Raw genomic sequence first — 12,727 nt, forward strand, 5'->3', positions numbered from 1 at the left:
AGGCTACTTTGCCACAGGGCACACCTAACATGACAATTAAAAAAATAGAGGTAGCTGACACCAGCAAGAGTAGGTTCAGCAATGCCAACTAAAACATTTGGAACCAATACTGTTTCTACCATCTTCAATTTAGTTGTTCCATAAAGAGGCAGTTACAACAGAACAGCATTTGGCACTTCATTTTCAAATACCACATGAGACTTTGGATATCTTATCAGTTAGCATCCACAGTGGTCTGCTGAGAACTACATAAGGAGCGAAGACAGAAAATGTGAAGTGTTTAGATACCACAGCTCCTTAAATAGTGACATTAGTATCTTAAATCTAACCTGAGTAAGGGCACGTCTGCACTGGCAACATTAAAGTGCGTTGCTTGTGTAGTCGTGGCACAGCTCAAAATGGAGCTCAAAAAAAAAAAAAACCACCTCCACAAGGGGCGCAGCTCCCAGTGCCGGTGCACTGTATACTGGCATGTTATAGCGCTGAAACTTGCAGCGCTCAGGGGGGTGTTTTTTCACACCCATGAATGAGACAGTTGCAGCGCTGTAAAGTGCCAGTGTAGACAAGCCCTGAGGTAGATGAACATTAGCTTTCTATTTTGGCAAGTAAGCTACAAGAGCTCTACATTGACTCTTAGATTAGACACCTATATTTCATTTTCAATTACTTCAGCTGAATGTTGTTAGCACTAAATTTGGTTTAAAGTGTTAGAATTTAAATGGTCAAAACTAGGTTTTAAAATTCACACTCCATTGCTGACACAAGGAAAGTCCTTAACTGTTTCTATACAGCACAAATAGGACAGCATTGCTAAGACTTCAATTTCTCCAAATATCTTTTCAAGTAGACAGACTAGTGTTGTTCGGGCCTCTGTCAACCTGCAAACTTCAGAATCCATAGATCACAAAATAATCTGCTTATTTTTGTGGGTTTTCCAGGACTGGATTTCTACTGTCCCTAGCCAGGAGTCTAACAAAGACAGCAGAAGTTCATGCTTTGACATGTTTGAAAATCAGGCTTGAAAACTTCTTTATATAATTCTTTTGTATATTCAACCTTTTACTGGCTCCTATTTGTGTTCCAGAATTGTCCCCCACATTCTTCATTGTCATACTATTGACTTTTGTATTGTGCAGTGTGAGGCACAGTAGCTACTTGTTGCAACTTCTCTATTTCCACAGTTTTGTCAACAAAAGTCAGGTTTCATCAACAAAAGAGTGGAAGTGTACACACAGTCCTTCATACCAGGAGGTGATTCATGGCCCTACACACTTTGCATCATCACAACCCCCACAGTGGACTTCCCAATTCCAAACTGATTCGCAACTGGACTGATAGCAGTCTGGAGTTGCCAGCTTCTACACAGCTATCGTCACATACTTTTCCACCATTAGGACAGCTCTCTTTTTGGTGTCCTTGCACCACAGGGTGGGGGGCATGCTCCGCACAGAGTTCAAGGAAGGCGGCTTTGTGCATACAAAAGTTCTGCAGCCACTGCTTGTCATCCCATGCCTGCATCACAAGCCGATCTCACCACTCTATGCTTTTTCCCTGAGCCCAGTAGCAACCATGTGCAGCTGCTCCATGAATGCCAACATCAATCTTGAATTGTTTCTTTCCATGGTACACAGCAGGGCATGCACCATGGTTTCCTGTTCAGATTCGCAGCTCATTAAATACTGCAGCATCAGCCGCATTACGTTCATACCACTTATCACAACACTAGAGAGCCTTGCAGGATCCATGCTTTCAGGGAGAGATGACGGGCGCAAAGTTTACAGGGGCAGTTGAAATATCAAATGAAACACAATTGGAAGCCCTTGGAATTATGGGACAGGAGAAAAATGCATCATACAGCAGTAATCCTGCCCCCATGATGCACTGCAATCCATTCTCATAACTCCTAGCAGAAGAAGGTGGCGATTTGCACAGCGGGATAGCTACCCACAGCATACTACTCTATGTTGGTGCTAGAGCACCAACTGTGGACGTGCTCTGCCAACAGAAGGAGCGTTGTGTGAAAATGTACAAGCGATGTAATTACAGCAGTTTATGATAGTCGACATAACTTTAGTCGACTTAACTCTGTAGTGCAGACATGACCTATGTACAATAAAACAAGATTCTGTAGGCCATATTGTACAGATATAAAATGAAAGCCATATTTACATGCTTGAAATTACTAGTGAAGTCAGACAAGAGTTAAATAGGGACAGTGTAAAGAAAAGCATTAAACTCTGACCAGTGTTATTACCACCACCTTAAAAGCAGTAAAAAAACTCTTTAACATGACCTATATCCTGTTTACTTTTTGCTTTTTAGTCATGTTGGACAGCAAAACTGGACTGGTCAATTTCACATCTTGGTTATCAATTATTTAGACTCAAGGAGGAAAAGTTAAAGGTTGGATAAGATACGAAATAGAAGGTGCAGACTGGTGAATCAAGGATGTGTGTTCTCCACAATTTTTTTCCTTTGAAGTCTAAATATTTACTAGGAATAATCTTCTTTTATTTATTTAACCATCTTCACTGTTCCTTTTCATTGAGTGTTAAGGTTCCTTCCCCACTCTGAACTTTAGGGTACAGATGTGGGGACCTGCATGAAAACCTCTAAGCTTAACTATCAGCTTAGATCTGCTTTTGCTGCCACCACCCAAATGATTTATGAGTTATTTGGGAAACTCTGTCTTCCCCCCAAAAAACCTTTCCCTCCCTGGGTAGCCTTGAGAGGCTCCTCCACCAATTTCCTGGTGAACACCAATCCAAACCCCTTGGATCTTAAAACAAGGAGGAATTAATCATCCCCCCCTCTTCCCCCCACCAATTCCTGGTGAGTCCAGATCCAGTCCCCTTGGATCTTAAAACAAGGAAAAATCAATCAGGTTCTTAAAAAGAAGGCTTTTAATTAAAGAAAGAAAGGTAAAAATCATCTCTGTAAAATCAGGATGGAAAATAACTTTACAGGATACTCAGATTCAAAGAGCCCCAGAGGAACCCCCTCTAGCCTCAGGTTCAAAGTTACAGCAAACAGAGGTAAACTCTCTAGCAAAAGGAACATTCACAAGTTGAGAAAACAAAGATAAAACTAATACGCCTTGCCTGGCTGTTACTTACAAGTTTGAAATATGAGAGACTTGTTCAGAAAGATTTGGAGAGCATGGATTGACGTCTGGTCCCTCTTAGTCCCAAGAGCGAACAACCCCCAAAAAACAAAGAGCACAAACAAAAGCCTTCCCCCCACCAAGATTTGAAGGTATCTTGTCCCCTTATTGGTCCTTTGGGTCAGGTGTCAGCCAGGTTACCTGAGCTTCTTAATCCTTTACAGGTAAAAGGATTTTGGTGTCTCTGGCCAGGAGGGATTATAGTATTGTACACAGGAGGGCTGTTACCCTTCCCTTTATAGTTATGACAGAGTCCATCTGGCTTGTCAGAGTACAGACAGATTTCAGAGCGGTACCAGTGTTAATCTGTATCAGCAAAAACAACGAGGAGTCCTTGGGGCACCTTAGAGACTAACAAATTTATCTGGGCATAAGCTTTCTTGAGCTAAAACCCACTTCATCAGATGCATGGAGTAGAAAATACAAAGGCAAGTATAAATACACAACACATGAAAAGGTGGGAGTTGCCTTACCAAGTGGGGGGGTCAGAGGTCCATCACACCCATACAAATGGAAATGCATCTCTGACCATTACAAGTATCACAATGCTATCATTTAAAAAAAAATGCTTTTTACACCAGAAAAAATAAAGCCAAGATCACAAAAATACCAGTGGCTTACTTTCCAGAAGACATCGACATTGCTTGGGAGGGAATATAGACATGCACACACTCACATACATACATACACACAAAACACGAAAAGTATCAAATTGTCCATAGTAAAAACCAAGGCATTTTACTGACTTTGTAATTACTACAGAACCTACTAAAAATAACTAGTAGTCTCAAACTTTTAAATAATGTAAATTATTAAATATAAACCCTGTTCAGCTAACCATGTTGGGGGGTAGGTTTGTTCACTATAGAGATTCAACTTCCACAACTAGCCAATGATCTTTGCTAAATGTTTTGGATATTACTCTCTCATTATCACAAGTAACAGAAGTAATAAGGTGCAGACAACATAACCAAAAAACCCCATCTCTCTCTCTTTTGCTTCTGAATTGACTTGCCACTTCAAAAGTTATTTTTATAAATGTCAAACTAATCTTAACTGACCGTACTTTGCATAAAAAGATTAAACGCATATTTGCAATCTTAAGTATATAATATTACTTGTTTTCAAAATTAGATAAATATTTCTTCTTTCTATGCAACTCCAAAATTGGTAGCCGGACACTAGTAGCACTGATTTTAATAGAAGTATTTCATCTTCTCACACATCTATCTGCACTTTAGCATAATAGCACTGTGGAAGAGTGACATCAAAACGGTAATGGAAGTGTATCAGTGTCAAATAACATACAGGTGGGGAAAAAAACTTCAGTCTTTATTAAGTGCTTAAAGAAATATTTCTTGCTTAAAGAAATATTTGAAAAATACACATTGGATTATTTTTTCAGCAGTTATGACATTTGGAAAAGTCAAATCCAAGCAGCAATCTGAGTTGCTCATTAGCAATACAGTAGAACCTCAGAGTTACAAACTAACCAGTCAACCACACACTTCATTTGGAACCCAAGTATGCAATCATGCAGCAGCAGCTATATATTTAAAAAAAAAAAAAAAAGGCAAATACTGTACTGTGTTAAATGTAAAGTACTAAAAAAAGGGAAAGCAGCATTTTTTTCCCACATAGTAAAGTTTCAAAGTGCTATTAAGTCAATGTTCAATTGTAAACTTTTGAAAGAACATTTTGTTCAGAGATACAAACATTCCAGATTTACGAACAACCTCGATTCCCAAGGTGTTTGGCAACTCTGAGGTTCTACTGTACTACATTGTCTAAACAATATCAGCAAATGACTTATTTTACTATCAATTGATAATTGTGTTTTATAAGTCTACAAAAACAGCTTTGTTGGTTATTATAAAGTATGTATAAGATAGTAAGTTTTCCTGGGTAGAGGAACCCTCACTTTTCAGTGTCCAGATAGCTTTACAAGAAAACTAATGTTTGCAGTGTTGCTGTAGCCATGTTAGTTCCAGGATATGAGAGAGCCAAGGTGGGTGTGGTAATACCTTTTATAGAACCAAATTATCTTAGTGAAAGAGAAGCTTTTGAGCTCTACAGAACAGACCTGAAGAAAAGCTCCACAGAGCTCAAAAGCTTCTCTTTTTCACCAAAAGTTTGTCCAATAGAAGTATTACTTCACCCACCTTTTCTCTCCCAAAAATAAAAATGTCAGAATACTTACAACACGGTTTGGCCTTTTCCTGTGTGGAGCCAAAGTTATACTACAAGTTGGTTACTAAACCATTTTATACACCCAGTCTTAAGTTTATGAAGAGGTAGCATATTTCATGAAAAAAGGGGTGTTTAACATTTCTATAACACTTAGACATGTAAGACCTGCTCTCAAAAGCAAAGCCAAACAAGCCACTATATAGAGACAGACTTGTACACATAGTTCCGTTAGGACAGGGTTTCAAGATATAATAAAACAGCTATGCATATTCATTCACAGAAACCCTTTTAAAATCTTGCTAGCAACTGCCGAAAGCTTTTGACCAATACAGTTCTGTTCACAGCGCAATTACTTCTGCAACACAAAGATCATTTATCCTTCACTGTAATTAATCTGAGACCAGAGGCACTTCAGTGCTAGTTAGGGGTGCTGGAACAATTTATATAGTAGGGGTGCTGAGAGCCATTGAACTGAACTATAAATCCTGTATATGATGGAAACCACTTCAAGCCAGGGGGTGCAGCAGCATCTCCAGTCCATTAGTTCCAGCACCTATGGTGCTGGTACTCCATAGTTCTATAAAGTTGAAAGGCTATTTCAATTACATCTCTATTAAGTAAAACACTTAAGCACATGCCTAACTTTAAGCATGCAAGTAGCCCCACTGAAATCAAAGGGCTATTCATATGCTTTGCTGAATGGGGCTTTAAAGAAATGAAGTTAACATTTGGCTAAGACATTGCATGTTTACATACAGGGTTAATGCAGTATCTTCAATACACATTTCACAATCCTCTGAAAGATGTAATTTATTGTAGATTCCAAGCACCTTAAAGCCAAGGTCAGTAGGAACTAGGTCTGTCATACTGATGAACACTGTTCTACCATTAGCTCAACATAACCTGGCAGCTGAATAGCATCATGTTGTGAAAGAGTCCCTGGTCTATACTCCTAAACTGGAGACAGGGTGACATCTGATATACTGCACATGGGGGTGGGAGGATGGGAGAGCCACCTTTGAATGATAATTAAACTCAGAGGCTGTAACTTTAGACAGCTCTTCAGGAACTATGGGACTGATCAGTATATAATATAAAGGTCACCAGTTCACTTCACAGTACAAGTCCATTTAAAAGAGGAGGGTCTTTAAGAAAAAACTAATTTTATAAAAAAAGAATTCACACTACTGCATGTTAAGCTATAGATTTTAAATCTAGTCACTGTAGTTATTACCTGTCTGTGACCCTGGCATAATAATGCTTCAGGACCACCCTGAGTGTTGAGGGTCTTAATTAATTTTATCCTCCTTGGCATTTGGGATTGATCTAAACTGAGCTTAAAAATGTAGCAAATATTAAGACTGGATCATAACGTTCATCTATTACTGCAAGCTTATGCAAGTTACTGCCATATTACCGTAGTTGCTCTTTCCCCACAATTAAATGTGTAGCATGGAGGGAAAAAAGGCTTAGCTCCAAATCAAACTTTAAAGCGGAGTCCTGCCAACATTATACACCAAGTCTGATTTTAGAACTGTCACAAATATATGCATCTACTCCTTGTCCTTCATCAATTTCATATCGCCCCACATTTGCCCTGCATTACAGCAGTTCGATAGTCCATCACTTTAAAGTCAACATACTCCCAAATGATTTTCCTGGAAATGCTTATCATAGCAGGCCAATAACAGATAGATCCCTCCACACATCCTAATTTGAGACTTCCATTTCAACCCAGATGCCCCCATGCCTCCCATGTTAGTGCAACACATTATTAAATGCTGCGAAGATTTAGAGCAATTTCAGACTAAAAACCACTTTACTTTGCCAGCTAGTGTCCAAGAGAAGGAGAGCACCAGGATGTAAAGAGGCATGTAGTTCGCTTTCATATTGGATAGGCTTTTAATTTTGTTTCAACCAAACCCTGTTAAATCATAGGTGGGAGTGTAATAGACAAGGGAGTACCTCAGGGCAGGGTTCTTGTCTGTAAACCATCCAGCACACTCATGGTGCCACATAAATAATAAGCGTCCATAATACTGGTATATTTTTTGCTACATACAGATAATTGCCATCTGATTTAAAGACAGCACTTACATAGTTAAAGTTGGGGGGGGGGGGGAGTTCCCAGTGGGAGGGATGTCAAACAGCAAATGAACTGGTTATGGAGACAGGGGGAAAGGATGGTAAAATAGAGCCGTTCCCACCCAGAACCCGAGGGAAAGGGAGGGAAGGGAATGGGGAACTGAGCCATCCCAAGCCCACGACCATGGGGGAGGCAATGAAACGGAGCCATCCCAAGTCTAGGCAGAGGCAGTAAGTCAATACACGCCTCAGACAGCAGCCCGTTGCCCTAGGGGCCGCGCTAGGGGGGCGAGCCATAGCAACATCAACGCCTATGCACTACCTGAGAACTGGCATGGTTCCCTCCGCACCCTCCTGGAAGGAGGAGTCCCCACTCGCAGCAGCGGCCGCACACAGCACCCCCGCAGCAGCAGCGCGGCCGCCACTTATCTCCTCTCCTCAGCTCCCTCTATCTCCACTGGGCAGCCCTATGCAGCTTGGCCGCTCACCCTGCCGGCAGCCCCGCCCACACACACACACACCCGCAGCGATTGGCTGACACCGAGCCGGGGCGTCACCCCTGCGAGAAGAAGAGACTGAGGCGAGGGGGAGCGAGACTCGTCCATCGGCCGTGAGCAAGTTGAGGGCTCGCGCCCTGGCCCTCTGAGGCGCACGAGACCAGGCAGTTACCGGACCTGGAATGCCATGCTCGCGCCTTCTATCCGCCATCTTTACTGTGGGCAGACACACCCTCACGTAAACTGTCACCCACCTTTAAAACCCACACCCAATGCACCGTGTTAAATGGGGTGTCTTACAGCGATCTTTCTGCCCATATTAAAGATGGCCACGAAGTGTATGGGGGGGGGGGAGGAGACCCTCCTCTATGTGACCCTCACACTTACTGTGCCTCACTACACTCTCAGTGCCTGATCATCTTCCCTCAGGAGGCTGCCCTACTGCACGCACAAACAAACTGCTGTGGTGGGGGAAGTTATAGCAGTAGCAGTACCTGTGCGAATCGTTGAGGTCCTGCCGTTATTTCCAAAAGCTATTTATGCCCCACAGTATTGCCAAGCCTGAGTGTTCCATAATTATGAGGCGGGTCCATCCCACAACTCATCAGAGTGGCTTTAAAATAATCGAATGGCTTTTTTTTTCTTTTCCCCAATACAGATTGGGTTATTTTAACTTAGTTGCTGGTTTCGAGCCTTTAAGATGCACTTAGGTCACAGTGTCCAGCTTTTCTCTGCAACGGTTACCACAAGAGACATTCATTTCTTTCAACAACAAGCAGGTAATCAAGAAGTGAAACATTCAGGCAATTTCAGGATCGGGGGCTCTAAGAAACTACACCAAATACTGTAGGAGTTGGCAAGACTGATTTCCTTCTCCCCACCCCCAGAGCTGTCCTTTGGGTATGGTGAATCGGGGCGACCGCTCCAGGCCCCATGCTTTGGGGGACCCTGCGCTTCGATAAAATTGTGAGGAGGAGGGCAGGAAGGTGAGGCAGGAGGGCAAGTGGGGTGAGCAAGTGAATAGGGAGGCGAGTGGCAGGCGGGAGGGTGGACGGCGAGGAGTTCATATTTCTTATTCCAATAATAAATGTTATAACATTTATCTGCCAATAATTCTGTAGTAGAGAACTACAAGATGTTGTGTTCTAACTTTCCATTGCAATTCTACCAGCACTGCTTTTCTGACAAAAATTTTATGGCCCACATGTTGTACTAATAAAAGGAAATCTGTACAACCAGTTGAGTTTTCATCAAATTGCAGACAGTAGTCTATACTATTTTTATCATTCTGCTCTTCCCTTTGGAAGTCAAAGGGCCAAATCCTTAATCCCACTTTGTGCCTCTGACTATGCAAGGCAGCCAGAAAGAAAGCCAATGGGGGGATTTCCCTTGTGTAAACAGAATTCTGAGGTGGCTTATAGCCACCTTAGTAGGGTTACCAGATAGCAACTGAAAAAACGGGAAAGGGGGTGGGGGTAATAGGTGCCTATATAAGAAAAAGTCCCCAAAAACTGGGACTGTACCTTTAAAAACAGGACATCTGGTCATCCTACACTTTAGCAGCTCTAGGACCACAAGCTCCAGGTATAGGACCCTGTTAAAGTCTCCTGTCCCATCTAAAATAGCTGACAGGCTAACTTTATAAATGTGTATGAAACCATCTATTACCTATTCATAGTTACCTTCTCTATCACATAAACTGTGGATTACTTCAAATGGAATTTTTTTCTGTTTGGAATTGCAACAATTCTGTGTTTTCCTTCATACAAAAGGCAAAATGCATATCTCTAATTCACCTTTTTTAGTTTTGCTGGCTCTTTAAGAAGAGATGAGTTGCTTATATACATCTTGGGTACAACTTTTGAAAGTTAGTTCAGTACCGCTCTCTTATCTGGGTTATTCAATCTATTACACACCAAGAAACACTTTATGTGGATTGTTATTCAGGAATAATAGGAGAGTGATTGAAACCGAAGTGTGCTTTATTTCTTTAATTATCTGATAGCAGTTCAGATACCACAGTGAAGTGAGTGAGATTTTATCAAGGTGAGTGATTGCCAATGGAGAGAGGAATAGAGAAAAAGAACAGGGAAAGAATAGGGAAAAAAAGTGCACCCTTTACATATTTCTTAGGTATACTCAATAAAGGGAAAAGGAATGGAGAGAAGGTCGCCTGCCTCTCTTCCTTTCTTTCAAGAATAAATTGAATAGTCATCTCTCTCAACTAGAATTGTGTGAACAACAGTTTTGTTTGTTTGGTTTTGGTTCGCTGGCACTAAAAAAAAAAGTTTTGGGTTAAAGGAAACATTGTTTGACGAAAAATGAAAAAGCTTTGATTTGACTGAGCCTTTTTAAAATAAAAACAAAGGAAATCAGTATTGCAACAAAGATATTTCAAAAATGTCAAAGGCTTGCCAAATCTGTATTTTTTGCTGAAAAAAATTTGTACAATTTTTTTCCCCCACCTAGCTCTATTCTCAACTTTCATAGTTTGTTTCTTTATCTAGGATTAAAAAAACAAAACAAATAAAAATGCAAACTTTGATCTTACAGAAAAATAACCCACAACACTTATAAAGGATACTGTGGTGATGAGGGTCAAGTAAGTATCAGTCTCCAAAGTCCTGACCCTATAAAGACAGACACACACACACACACACACGCACACACACAACTTTGCACACGCAGTGTGTACTCAGCGGGGCTATTCACAAAGTTAAGCAAGTGCACCACTTTCGCAGAACAGGGACCTTCAGAAAGAATTTTCTTCATATAATTAGCCTGCTACTTGGCTGCATGCAAGTGTAGGAGGAAAAATTATTTTTGAAGCATACCCAACCTGCATGTCCTTATATCAACATTTGTAAAGATATGAATTACTCTGTATCAAAGTATCTAATTTATGATTTTCATAAAAAATAAAAATATGCAGGTGAGTTTTGAGGGGGACGCCTTGTAAAATTCATATACCTCTAGTGAGGTTAATATTAATCTATTTCAACAGGATACTGTTTTCCTACACTTCTGCTAGAAATGTCAGTTAACCACCGTTTTGTTAGCAATACATTCCCCAATCCTAGAATTGGATCCAAACAGCAGACCCTTACGCGTGTGCAGAGCAGGACCCTGGTGGGTGGGGAAGGCTCAAAGGACAGTTGAAGATACAGTAACTCCTCACTTAAAGTCATCCCGGTTAACGTTGTTATGTTGCTGATCACTTAGGGAACATGCTTGTTTAAAGTTGTGCAATGCTCCCGTTTGGCAGCCACCTGCTTTGTCCACTGCTTGCAAGAAGAGCAGCCCGTTGCAGCTAGTTTGTGGGGGCTTGGAACCAGGGTGGACTGGCAGCCCCCCCATCAGCTCCCCGCTCCCCGAAGTTCCCTGTGCAGCAGCTGCCCAGCAGGCTAGCAATTGCAGCTGTCCCTCCCCACCACTGCAATGTGCTGCTCCTGCCCTCTGCCTTGGAGCTGTTCCCCGAGACTCCTGCTTGCTGTGCGGGGTGGAGGGGAGGAAGAGGGGGGCTAATGTCAGGGTGTCCCCCTCCCCCCTGCTCCTGCACCCCGCTTACCCCATCTTTCATAGAGCAGGGGAGACACACGACAGGGCTCAGGATGGAGGGAGCTTGCTGGCAGCAGCTGTGGTCTCAGCAAGCTGATCTAATTAACAAGGCAGCGTACTTAAAGGGGAAATGCGCATCTCTCTCTCACACACACAGTGTGTGTCTCTGTCTCCGTCTGTGATGCGGTCTCCTCTCCCTCCATTCCTGCTGCCTTGTAGAGTGTGAGAGTTAACCCTTGAGGGCTCAGCCAATTGCTAGTTCATCATTTAGCAGTAAGGCATTCCCTAGGAAATATCCCACCCTCTGACTCCTCCACCTCAACCCAGCTTCACAATCATCATCACTGTGTACCAGTATTAAATTGTTTGTTTAAAACTTATACGTGTGTGTGTGTGTGTGTATATATATATATATATATATATATATCGCTTAACATCGTTTCGCTTAAAGTCGCATTTTTCAGGAACATAACTACAACGTTAAGTGAGGAGTTACTGTACCTGTGAACCATCTCTGTATAAGTGGACAAACCCCCACAAACATGGTTTATTTCCTCCTCATCCCCCAATAACTCAAATTCTATATCACAACCCTGAATCACAAGCTATAGCTCTCCGTAATACAGTTATGCATACTCTATAAGTAAATAATAAAAAAATCAGAGTAAGCCAAAATTAAGCCCTAGATCCAACAGCTTCTTTTACACTCGCTACTTCTCCACATTGACTCTCCAACAACTTCCACACTAAAGGGGGGGGGGGGGAATCCCCCCCTTCCTTTCCAGTTACCTTACAAGTTTATTTGTAGGTAAGATCAGCTGACCTGACTAGATGAGTAATGCTACCCAGCTGCCTTCCTTCTGTCCCAGACCAGTTAGATAGAAAGGAACTCACAAAAGACCTGGGAAGAATCCAATTGAATTTCAGAATTCATTATCAAAACTGCATATTTGCTGGGAACAGTGGACCCAGAGAGACAATATAGACCAGGGGTTGGCAACCTACGGCACGTGTGCCGAGCTGATTTTGCCTGGCACGCGGCTGCCAGCCGGGGTCCCGGCCGCTGACCCCGCTCAGCCTGCTGCCGGCTGAGTGAAAGGAACCCCAGGCCGGCAGGAGGCTGAGCGGGGCTGGCGGCCGGGACCCCAGACTGGCGGCAGGCGCGCCCCCTGGCTCCCCTCTCACCGCGCTCGGGCTCTGCGGCTCCCGGGAGTGGGAGCCGCCGGGGTGTGGG

At 42.4% G+C, this 12,727-nt stretch overlaps 1 protein-coding gene across 3 annotated transcripts in view; it reads right to left on the reverse strand.

The window, feature by feature from the left end:
• ADK (adenosine kinase) overlaps nucleotides 1-12,727 on the reverse strand; it is a 568,039-nt gene that overhangs the window by 526,008 nt on the left and 29,304 nt on the right. Inside the window, exon 1 of one of the 3 annotated variants that reach the window (XM_065407399.1) lies at nucleotides 7,761-7,893. The exons of the other annotated variants lie outside the window; for them this stretch is intronic. Within the exon in view, the coding sequence (XP_065263471.1) occupies nucleotides 7,761-7,774 (14 nt within the window). The 5' untranslated portion in view covers nucleotides 7,775-7,893. Of the gene's footprint in view, nucleotides 1-7,760; nucleotides 7,894-12,727 lie in introns of those variants that run through there. 3 annotated transcript variants of the gene reach the window in all.

The sequence above is a fragment of the Emys orbicularis genome, chromosome 7 (genome assembly GCF_028017835.1).
Source record: "Emys orbicularis isolate rEmyOrb1 chromosome 7, rEmyOrb1.hap1, whole genome shotgun sequence".
Taxonomy (NCBI): domain Eukaryota; kingdom Metazoa; phylum Chordata; order Testudines; family Emydidae; genus Emys; species Emys orbicularis.